The 12,333-nt window shown below is 44.1% G+C and overlaps 1 protein-coding gene across 1 annotated transcript; it reads right to left on the reverse strand.

The window, feature by feature from the left end:
* Positions 1-4,190: 4,190 nt before the first annotated feature.
* Positions 4,191-5,367, reverse strand: LOC136327227 (transcription elongation factor A protein-like 1). Its single transcript, XM_066264217.1, has one exon. The coding sequence runs from the start codon at positions 5,266-5,268 to the stop codon at positions 4,723-4,725; it is 546 nt and encodes a 181-aa protein (XP_066120314.1). The 5' UTR covers positions 5,269-5,367; the 3' UTR covers positions 4,191-4,722.
* Positions 5,368-12,333: the final 6,966 nt, after the last annotated feature.

Genomic DNA, 12,333 nt, shown 5'->3' on the forward strand with positions numbered 1-12,333 from the left:
CTAAACTGTGCCTTAGATCTCTAGGGCTTATTTACTATACATTGCATGCAAAGGAAATATAAAATGGGCAGTGGAAGAAGGTAGTTATAAATACCGCTTATACCCATAGGATAATTGCATAAATATTACAATTGTTACGAGTATTTCATTCTTTTTTCTTTTTCTTTAAAATATTTTTAATTTTTTTAGAGAGAGGAGAGAGAGAGAAAGAGGGAAAAGCAGGAGGCATCAACTCATAGCAGTTGCTTCTTATATGTGCCTGACAGGGCTAGTCTAGGGTTTCGAACCAGCAACCTTAGTGTTCCCAGTCAACTACTGCACCACCACAGGTCAGGCAAAATATTTTTTATTTATTGATTTCAGAAAGAGAGAGACAGAAGCACTGAACTGTTTCTAAACGTGCCCTGACTAGGGATCAAACCAGCAACCTTTTACATATCAAGATAGTGATCTAACCAAACATACTATCCAGCTAGAGCTTTTTATCTTTCTTTTCTTTCTTTCTTTTTTTTTTTTTTCAGAGACAGAGAGAGGGATACATAAGGACAGACAGACAGGAATGGAGAGATGAGAAGCATCAATCATCAGTTTTTCATTGTGACACCTTAGTTGTTCATTGATTGCTTTCTCATATCTGCCTTGACTGTGGGCCTTCAGCAGACCGAGTAACCCCTTGCTCAAGCCAGCGACTTTTGGGTTCAAGCTGGTGAGCTTTGCTCAAACCAGATGAGTCCGCGCTCAAACTGGCAACCTCGTGGTCTCGAACCTGGGTCCTCAGCATCCCAGTCCGATACTCTATCCACTGTGCCACCGTCTGGTCAGGCCCATTTTTCTTTTCTTTTTTTTTTTTGTATTTTTCTGAAGCTGGAAATGGGGAGAGACAGTCAGACAGACTCCCGCATGCGCCCAACCGGGATCCACCCGGCACGCCCACCAGGGGGTGATGCTCTGCCCACCAGGGGGTGATGCTCTGCCCACCAGGGGGTGATGCTCTGCCCCTCAGGGGCGTCGCTCTGTTGCGACCAGAGCCACTCTAGCGCCTGGGGCAGAGGCCAAGGAGCCATCCCCAGCACCCGGGCCATCTTTGCTCCAATGGAGCCTCGGCTGCGGGAGGGGAAGAGAGAGACAGAGAGGAAGGAGAGGGGGAGGGGTGGAGAAGCAGATGGGCACCTCTCCTGTGTGCCCTGGCCGGGAATCGAACCCGGGACTTCTGCACGCCAGGCTGATGCTCTACCACTGAGCTAACCAGCCAGGGCCCATTTTTCTTTTCTTTAAAAATGTTATTTATCAATTTTAGCCCTGGTCAGATAGTTTGGTTAGTTAGGGCATCACCCTGAAGCACAGAGGTTGCCAGTTTGATCTCTGGTCCAGGGCACATATAGGAACTGATCTATTTCTGTCTCTTTCTCCCTTTCTCTCCCTCTGAAAGCAATAAATTTTTAAAAATATTTTATTTATTATTAGAGAGAGGAGAGAGACAGAGCAAAAGAGGGGATGGGAAAAGACTTTAATCTTATTTTTATTCATTTTTAGAGGGGGAGAGAGAAAAAGAGGGAGAGGAACAGGAAGCATCAACTCCCATAGGTTCCTTGACCAGGCAAGCCCAGGGTTTTGAATTGGTGACCTCAGTGTTCCAAGCCAATGCTTTATCCACTGCATTACCACAGGCCAGAATAATTTTTTTTTTTTCTTTTCTTGCATCCCTCCGAAGCTGGAAACGGGGAGAGACAGTCTGACAGACTCCCGCATGCGCCTGACCGGGATCCACCCGGCACGCTGGCACGCCCACCAGGTGCTACGCTCTGCCCACCAGGGGGCGATGCTCTGCCCCTGCGGGACATCGCTCTGCCACGACCAGAGCCACTTCAGCGCCTGGGGCAGAGGCCAAGGAGCCATCCCCAGCGCCCGGGCCATCTCTGCTCCAATGGAACCCCGGCTGCGAAAGAGAGAGACAGAGAGGAAGGGGGGGGTGGAGAAGCAAATGGGCGCTTCTCCTATGTGCCCTGGCCGGGAATCGAACCCGGGTCCCCCGCACGCCAGGCCGATGCTCTACCGCTGAGCCAACCGGCCAGGGCCCAGAATAATTTTTTTTATAAAAAATTTTTATATCGATTTTAGAGAGAAAAGGCAGAAAAAAAACATTGATTTGTTGTTCCACTTGTTTATGCATTTATTGTTGATTCTTGTATGTGCCCTGACCAGAGATAAAAATTATAACCCTGATGTATTGGGAATATACTCTAACCAACTGAGCTACCTGGCTAGGGCTGAGGATTTCTTCCCTTTTTTGTTACTGTATTAGTCTGCTCAGGCTGCCATAATAGAACACCACAGTTGGTGGCTTAAACAATAAAAATTAATTTTCTCACAGTTCTGGAGGTTGAGAGTCCAAGATCAAGGTGTTGGTAAAGTTGGTTTCTGGTGAGAACTTTCTTCTGGGCTTGCAGATGGACTTCTTGGTGTGTCTTCACATGGCCTTTCCTTCATGGGTGTGCACTTGTGGGGATCTCTTCCTCTTTTTACAAGGACATCAGTCCTATTGGATTAGTTTTCCCCGTTATGACCTCATTTAACCTTAATTACCACCTTAAAGGCCTTCTCTGCAAATATAGTCACATTGAGAGTTAGGGCTTCAACATGTGGATTTGAGGACAGAAGTCAGTCCATGACAATTACAATTATATATGTGCACGCATATGAGGTGGGGAGATAGAGAGACAGACATGCATGCTCCCCCACCTGGATCTATCCAGCATGCCCATCTGGGGCCAATGCTTGAATCAACTAAGCTGTCCTCAGTGCCTGAGGCCAATGCTTGAACAAATCAAGCATTTGACTGCAAGAGAAGAGAGAGAAGAGGAAGGGAAAGGAAGAGAAGCAGATGGGAGGTGGGGGGGAAAGAGCGGAAAGCATCAACTCATTGCTTCTCATATGTGCCTTGACAGAACAAGCCAGGATTTTGAACCTGTGACCTCAATATTCCAGGTTCACTGATGCTTTATCCACTGTGCCACCAGAGGTCAGGCCATTGTTTGATTTTTTTTATTAAGTGAGAAGAGGGGAAGCGGAGACAGATTCTGGCATGCGCCCCAATGGGGATCCACCCAACAAGCCCACTAGGGGGTGATGTTCTGCCCATCTGGGGCCATTGCCCAGTTGCTCAGCAACTAAGCCATTTTTTTAGTACTTGTGGTGGAGGCCATGGAGCCATCCTCAGCACCCGAGGCCAACTTGCTGGAACCAATTGAGTATGGACATGGCTGCCGGAGAGGCAGAGACAGAGAGTAGGGTGGAGATGCACTTGGGCACTTCTCCTGTGTGCCCTGACTGGGAATCAAACAGGGGACATTCACATTCTGGGTCCATGCTCTACCACTGAGCCAACCAGCCAGGGCCAGAACTACCATTTTGAAGTTTTCTTTATTTGAAGATTAAATATTATTTAAGGAAAGGTATATGGATGCCAAGTTGACAAGAGATGACCTACAATGTTTAATGTGTCAACTTGACTAGTCAAGAGTACCATTATTCAATTACACATTATAGTAGGTGTTGCTGTAAAAGTATTTTGTAAACCTAGTTAATATCTACCATCAGCTGACTTTAAGTAAAGAACATTATCCTTAATGTCTGAGTAGGTCTCACTGAAGCAGCTGAAAGGCCTTGAGCAAAACTGAGGTTTTCCTGAGGAAGAGGAAATCCCACCTGTGAACTGCAGTTTTAGCTTAGTCCTGAGTTTCCTGCGAGCTAACCTGCCCAATGGATTTTGGATTTGCTAGTTCCCACAATCACATAAGCCAATTCTTTGAAATAAATATCTCTAAGTAAATATATCTATATCTATTTATCTCCTGTTGGTTGTTTCTATGGTAGAACCATGACTAATTCAGCTGTTAGGTATATTACCAATAAATAAGAGTTAACATCTAGGCATTGACAGAGGCATTTATTTGGTTTGTTGAATTCAGCAGTTATTTTTACTTTTTTAAAGTTCTTTTGTTTTTTTTAGATTTTATTTATTCATTTTTAGAGAGGGTGAGGGGAGAGAGAAAGAGAGAAGGGTGTTGGAGCAGGAAGCATCAACTCCCTTATGTGCCTTGACCAGGCAAGCCCAGGGTTTCCAACCGGGGAACACAGCATTCCAAGCAGACGCTTCATCCACTGCGCCATCACAGGTCAGGCGCTTCTAATATCTGACAAGCATTTTATTAAGTGCCACATTGTCTTTAAAAGCTGACAGACAGCGTTTAAATTGCTGTACACTTTTCCCCATTATATTGGAGGGTTTTTGCAAAACATGTAAAATGTGCTTGTCCTAAAAAATTTTAAGTTCCACAAAGCAAAAATTAAAAGCAAACAAAAAAGCATTTATCACACAGATAGCCACCGTTAAGCCTTTGAAATATGTATTTTTTCTTTTCAAATTAAGAGATAAATATACATTTTTACCAAAGATGGGATACTACACATTTCAAAAATTGCTTTTTTCACTTCACAATATATGACGTCCATCTTTTCATGCAAATTGGTGAGACAAATGATTTAAAGAGGGAGACTTGCACAAAGGGGAAGTCCAATTTTACACCAGTTACAAGCGAAACACCTTAAATAAAGCCATAAAAAAAAGTTAAAATTAAGAAATGGTGAGCGGGAGTCTAGAAAATACACACGATTCAAGTGGCAATACCGAAGTCAGACAAACCGCATGATGGTCGGGCACCATTACATAGGATACGGACGGCTGCGTCTCGCCTTCCAGTGCATGATCATCAGTTTGTTTCGCACTCTTTTCATCTCTTCCATCTCCTCTGCGACCTGGATCATCTCCTCGTTGCTCAAATTTCTGCCGTGTATGTCCCCTTTAAACTGCGGGCGAGAGCGAGCCAGCCTTTCCTTAAAGCTTCCTTCTTCCAGCTTCTGCTTCCCCACTCCGCAGGGAGGCTGCTCCAGGGCGGGGCGCGCCGCGAACAGGTCGTGCAGAGAAAGGCGCTCCTCCGAGGGGCGATACTCGGGCCCCAGCAGCTCGGGAAGGAGATCAGGAATGAGCTCGTGAAGGATGTCCTCGGGAAAGATCTCCTCGGAGGATTGCTCTTCCAAAGATGGCTCCTCTGGACGCGGCTCTTCCGGCGAGTTCTCCGCCTGCGGCTGCTCCTCGTCCCTCTCGGGCGTGCTCTGCTCCACGTCCCTCTCGGGCGTACTCTGCTCCTCGTCCCTCTCGGGCGTGCTCTGTGGCTGCTGTTCTTCGTTTGCTTGGCAGGCTTTGTCCATGTTGGCAGTGGTCCCTGCGTGGAAGAGCGGCTCCGGGCCTTGTGCTCTCAGGCAATCGCTCCTGGAGGCTGCGGGCTGTGTGACGGGCAGGCGCGCAGACTGACGCCAGACAGCGTAGGGGGCGGGGAGTAGGGAGGGAGGGAGGGAGGGAGGGCCGGTTGACCGTAGCAGTTATTATTAACAAGGTTCTTTTTATTTGGCTTTATCGGTTCCTCTTGATCTTTAAAAATATATTAGGCCTGCCCTGGCCGGTTAGTTTAGTCCTTAGTCGGTGAGAGCGTCCTCCGGAAACGCCAAAATTGGGGATTGGATTCTGGGTCTGGGCACATATGGAAGCAACCAATAAATGCACAACTAAGTGGAACAAATGAAAGCATCTCTCTCTCTTCGTCTTCCTGTCTCTCTCTCTCTCTCTCTAAAAAGAGAGAGAGAGAGAGAGAGAGAGAAAGAAAAAGATATTTACTGAAAAGAAAGGCTTGCCTTAAAAAAAAAAGAAAAAGAAAAGAAAAACATCATCAGGCCCTGGCCAGGTATCTCCAGATACCCAAGATTGTGGGTTTGATTCCCTGTCCAGGCACATACAATACTCAACCACTGAATGTATCATATAAATAAGTGGAAAACAAATCAATGTCTTTTTTCTTTCTTGCTCCTTTCCCCTCTCTCTAAATCAATAAATAAGAATTTAAAAATAAAAAGACATTGAAAACATTCATTTTTTATATTTAATCAATGGCTGCAAACATAAAATAGGGGATCACAAAAATTGGGGGATCAGGGAACATGCAGATACTCCAGTACTTTCAGCCTTTTGTCTAGTGTATTTTCACCAATGAAATAAACGTTGGCTTTGCATCTCATTTGCAGAATCTAACAACGTTCTTTGACTTGTCGTTTGCTTTTCTGATGTTCTTGTTTAATAAAAAAATAATCAAATGCTTTTTTTTATCACTTCATATTCATTTTGAAATATCCCCTAATTTTTGTGAGCAATATAATATTCTAGCTATGATATAACAAGGTTGGTGATAATGCGAATGGAAAGAAGACCCTCCATGAAACAGGGTCAAATAACCCAACAGGTATCCCCTCAAATGCAGACATAATCCCCTTTCACCCCTACTACACAATTAAAGATATTCTAGGATTCCTACTAATACTGACAGCCCTACTAGCACTTGTACTATTTGCCCCAGACATATTAGGAGACCCGGACAACTACACCCCAGCCAACCCACTAAACACCCCTCCCCATATCAAGCCAGAGTGATATTTTCTATTTGCCTATGCTATCCTACGATCTATTCCCAATAAACTAGGAGGTGTCTTAGCACTAGTCTTATCAATTCTAATCCTAGCTCTAGTCCCTATACTCCACACCTCAAAACAACGAAGTAGGACATTCCGTCCCCTCAGCCAATGCATATTCTGACTCCTAGTTGCAGACCTCATCACACTCACATGAATCGGAGGCCAACCCGTAGAACACCCCTATGTTATTATTGGCCAATTAGCCTCAATTCTATATTTTTCAATTATTCTAATTCTCATACCCCTCGCCAGCATCATAGAAAACTGATTCTTAAAATGAAGAGTCTTTGTAGTATACTTATTATTCTGGTCTTGTAAACCAGCAAAGGGGACTCAACCTCCCCCAAAGACCTCAGGGAGAGAGCGCAAGCCCCACCGTCAACACCCAAAGTTGATATTCTAATTAAACTACCCCTTGGCCTTATATAAGGAAATAAAATTTTCCAAAGTACCCCTCCCGCACCACTTATAATCTTACTCCTATGTATATCGTGCATTAAATTATATTCCCCATGAATATTAAGCAGGTACATATTAATTAAATGGTACAGGACATATTAATTGGTCATCGTACATAAACCATTCAGTCCAATAAATCCTTGTCAACAGGACTATCCACATCCAAAAGGGGATCTCTTGATCTACCAACCTCCGTGAAACCAACAACCCGACGGACACCACTTGGTAGCACTCTTCTTGCTCCGGGCCTATTAATCATGGGGGTTGGGTTTCTAAACTGGGTTGTAAACGGCATCTGGTTCTTACCTCAGGGCCATTGGGACGTAAAATCGCCCACAACTTGCTCTTAAATAAGACATCTCGATGGATTAGTCGCTATTAAGTCCATGATCCCGGCATACCTTGCACTGTCATGCCTGGGGTGGGTTTTTATTTTGGGGGGGGATGCTTGGATTCAGCCTTGGCCATGGAGGCCTCGATGCAGTCAAATAAAGTTAAGCTGGACTTTACAGTCAAATTTCCTCGGACAATGAATAGCACTGAGATAAAGAATAATCCATGGTTTAGGATATCAATTCAAGTGACACAAAATTATGTTACCCAGGGGTATTTACCCTAAGGGGCCATTAGGTTAATGGTTTCAGGATAGAAGACTTGAAGCGATTACAGGCATGCACGTACACGTGTACGAGCACGTATGCACACAGGCACGCACATATGCGTGTACGAGCACAGGCACGCACGTACGCATGTACGAGCACGTACGGGCACAGGCACGCACGTACGCGCACAGACACGCACGTACACGTGTAGGGGTACGCACGCGTGCGTTGGTTTGCTTAGACAAACCCCCCTACCCTCCCCCCCCCCCCCCCGTTAAGCCCCACCATATATAACTATATTATCTTGCCAAACCCCCAAAACAAGATCAAGCTACACTGGCTTATTGTGGACTTAACCGGTTTACTATATTGACCCTCCCGTTACCCGATAGCATCGCGGTATTTTAAGGAATTTATTTTCCTTAAACAGCCATCTCCCTAGCTCTGCCTTTTTTCTTTTTTTTTCCCTACTCACCCAGTTAATGTAGCTTAAAAAAAAAAGCAAGGCACTGAAAATGCCTAGATGGGCTCACTAGCCCCATAAACACACAGGTTTGGTCCTGGCCTTCCTATTAATTATTAGTAGACTTACACATGCAAGTATCAGCTCCCCAGTGAGGATGCCCTCTAGGTCAATACCATGAAATAAAGGAGCAAGTATCAGGCACGCACGATGCAGCCCATAACACTTTGCTCAGCCACACCCCCACGGGAAACAGCAGTGATAAAAATTAAGCCATGAACGAAAGTTCGACTAAGCCATGCTAATATAGGGTTGGTAAATTTTGTGCCAGCCACCACGGTCATACGATTAACCCAAATTAATAGCTATCGGCGTAAGGCGTGTTTAAGGTAATAACTCAAAATAAAGTTAAACCCTGACTAAGCCGTAAAAAGCCCTAGTCTCTGTAAAATAACCCACGATAGTGACTTTAATAGCCTGAACACACAGCAGCTAAGATCCAAACTGGGATTAGATACCCCACTATGCTTACCCCCAAACCTAAGAAGTTAAACTAACAAAACTGCTCGTCAGAGTACTACTAGCCACAGCTTAAAACTCAAAGGACTTGGCGGTGCTTTATATCCATCTAGAGGAGCCTGTTCTGTAATCGATACACCTGGATAAACCTCACCAACCCTTGCCAAATCAGTCTATATACTGACATCTTCAGCAAACCCTAAAAAGGATTTTAAGTAAGCACAAACATTACACATAAAAACGTTAGGTCAAGGTGTAACTTATGGGTTGGGAAGAAATGGGCTACATTCCCTATAAAAGGTCATAATCAATATAAACGGATGCTATAATGAAATATATAGCTGAAGGTGGATTTAGCCGTAAATTAAGAATAGAGCGCTTAATTGAATATAGGCCATGAAGCACGCACACACCGCCCGTCACCCTTCTCAAACAATACCAATCTAAAATAACCATATTTAAAAGATTCCACTTGCAAGAGGAGATAAGTCGTAACAAGGTAAGTGTACTGGAAAGTGCACTTGGATAACTCAAAGCATAGCTTAATCATAAAGCACCCAGCCTACACCCGGGAGATACTACGACTACTGAGTTGCTTTGAACTAATTCTAGCTCGAACCTGCAAAACTCAACTAACACCTACAATTAAAACAAAACATTTAGGCCCTGGCTGGTTGGCTCAGCGGTGGAGCGTCGGCCTGGCGTGTGGGGGACCCGGGTTCGATTCCCGGCCAGGGCACATAGGAGAAGCGCCCATTTGCTTCTCCACCCCCCACCCCCTCCTTCCTCTCTGTCTCTCTCTTCCCCTCCTGCAGCCGAGACTCCATTGGAGCAAAGATGGCCTGGGCGCTGGGGATGGCTCCTTGGCCTCTGCCCCAGGCGCTAGAGTGGCTCTGGTCGCGGCAGAGCGACGCCCCCTGGTGGGCAGAGCATCGCCCCTGGTGGGCGTGCCGGGTGGATCCTGGTCGGGCGCATGCGGGAGTCTGTCTGATTGTCTCTCCCCGATTCCAGCTTCAGAAAGATACAAAAAAAATAAATAAATAAAAAATAAAACAAAACATTTACACAAATAAAAGTATAGGAGATAGAAATTATATTCGACGCTATAGAAAAAGTACCACAAGGGAACCATAATTTAAAAGTAAAAAAAAGCAAAGCTTACCCCTTTTACCTTTTGCATAATGATTTAACTAGAAAAATTTTAGCAAAGAGAACTGAAGCTAAATACCCCGAAACCAGACGAGCTATCTAAGGACAGCCCAAAGGGGCAAACTCATCTATGTAGCAAAATAGTGAGAAGATCCTTAGACGCGACAAAGCAACCGAGCCTGGTGATAGCTGGTTGTCCAGTTAATGAATTTTAGTTCAAGTATAAATCTACTAAAAATACCCATAAGTTTAATGTAGATTTATATTATAGCCCAAGGGGGTACAGCCCATTGGACTTAGGGTACAACTTTTATTAGAGAGTAATTATTTAGTATACCATAGTTGGCCTAAAAGCAGCCACCCATTAAGAAAGCGTTCAAGCTCAACAACCTCCCCATCTTAATTACAGACATACTTAACAACTCCTAATACTAAACTGGACTGTTCTATTATTGAATAGAAGCAATACTGTTAATATGAGTAACAAGAATAATTTCTCCCAGCACAAGTGTGTATCAGAACGAATACTTCACTGATAGTTAACAAATTACTAAGCCTATACAAAAAATAAACCCCTTATATCATGATTTGTTAGCCCAACACAGGTTTGCAATCAAGGGAAAGATTAAAAGGAGTAAAAGGAACTCGGCAAACACGAACCCCGCCTGTTTAACAAAAACATCACCTCTAGCCTTACCAGTATTAGAGGCACTGCCTGCCCAGTGACATAAGTTTAACGGCCGCGGTATCCTGACCATGCAAAGGTAGCATAATCACTTGTTCCCTAAATAGGGACTCGTATGAATAGCCACACGAGGGTTCAACTGTCTCTTACCCCCAATCAGTGAAATTGACCTCCTCGTGAAGAGGCGGGGATAGCATAATAAGACGAGAGACCCTATGGAGCTTTAATTAACTAGTCTAAAGAGAATCAATACTAATCGACATGATCTAACATAACTCTACTTAGACTAGCAATTTGGGTTGGGGTGACCTCGGAATAAAACACAACTTCGAGTGATTAATATTTAGACCTACAAGTCAAAATAATACCATCATTTATTGATCCAAAAAAATTGATCAACGGACCAAGTTACCCTAGGGATAACAGTGCAATCCTATTCAAGAGTCCATATCGACAATAGGGTTTACGACCTCGGTGTTGGATCAGGACATCCTAGTGGTGCAGCCGCTACTAAGGGTTCGTTTGCTCAACAATTAATAGTCCTACGTGATCTGAGTTCAGACCGGAGTAATCCAGGTCGGTTTCTATCTATTCTAGGCCTCCCCCAGTATGAAAGGACAAGAGAGGCAGGGCCCACTTGATTCACGTGCCCTCAAGCAAACAGATACTACAATATTAATCTGATAACGCATATAACTAATTACCCTAGACCAGGGTTTGTTAGGGTGGCAGAGTCCGGTAAATGCATAAAACTTAAACCTTTATAACCAGAGGTTCAATTCCTCTTCCTAACATAATGTTCTTGATTAATTTACTATTAATAATTGTACCTATCTTATTAGCCGTAGCATTCTTAACCCTATTAGAACATAAGGTGTTAGGGTACATACAACTACGAAAAGGCCCAAACGTCGTTGGGCCCTACGGCCTACTCCAACCAATCGCAGATGCAGTAAAACTATCAAAGAACCCCTCCGATCCCTAACATCATCAATCTCAATATTCATTATTGCCCCCATCCTGGCCCTAACACTAGCCCTAGCCATGTGAATTCCCCTCCCCATACCCTATCCCCTTATCAATATAAACCTAGGCATCCTATTTATACTAGCTATATCTAGCCTAGCTGTATATGCCATTCTATGATTAGGCTGAGCCTCAAACTCAAAATATGCTCTAATAGGGAGCCCTACGAGCCGTGGCGTAGACCATTTCCTATGAAGTAACTCTAGCTATTATTCTCCTGTCCATGCTACTAATAAGCGGCTCCTTCACACTATCTACCCTTATTACAACCCAAGAACATCTGTGATTAATTTTCCCCGCATGACCCCTAGCTATAATATGATTTATTTCAACCCTAGCCGAAACCAGACAGGCACCCTTTGATCTAACAGAAGGGGAATCAGAACTAGTATCTGGCTTCAATGTTGAATACGCAACAGGCCCCTTCGCGTTATTTTTCCTGGCAGAATACGCCAACATCATCATAATAAACATCCTCATAACTACTCTCTTCCTAGGAGCATACCATAGCCCTCTAATGCCAGAACTTTACACAATCAACGTTACCCTTAAAACCCTACTCCTCACCATCACATTCTTATGAGTGTGCGCATCATACCCTCGATTCCGATATGACCAACTAATACACCTATTATGAAAAAACTTCCTACCCCTCACACTAGCCCTATGTATATGACATGTTGCCATGCCAATCCTTACACTGGGTATCCCGCCCCAAACATAAGAAATATGTCTAATAAAAGAGTTACTTTGATAGAGTAAATAATAGGGGTGTAAGCCCTCTTATTTCTAGAACTATAGGACTTGAACCTACCCCTAAGACTTCAAAAATCTCCGTGCTACCACACTAC

The sequence above is a fragment of the Saccopteryx bilineata genome, chromosome 1 (assembly GCF_036850765.1).
Source record: "Saccopteryx bilineata isolate mSacBil1 chromosome 1, mSacBil1_pri_phased_curated, whole genome shotgun sequence".
Classification (NCBI taxonomy): domain Eukaryota; kingdom Metazoa; phylum Chordata; class Mammalia; order Chiroptera; family Emballonuridae; genus Saccopteryx; species Saccopteryx bilineata.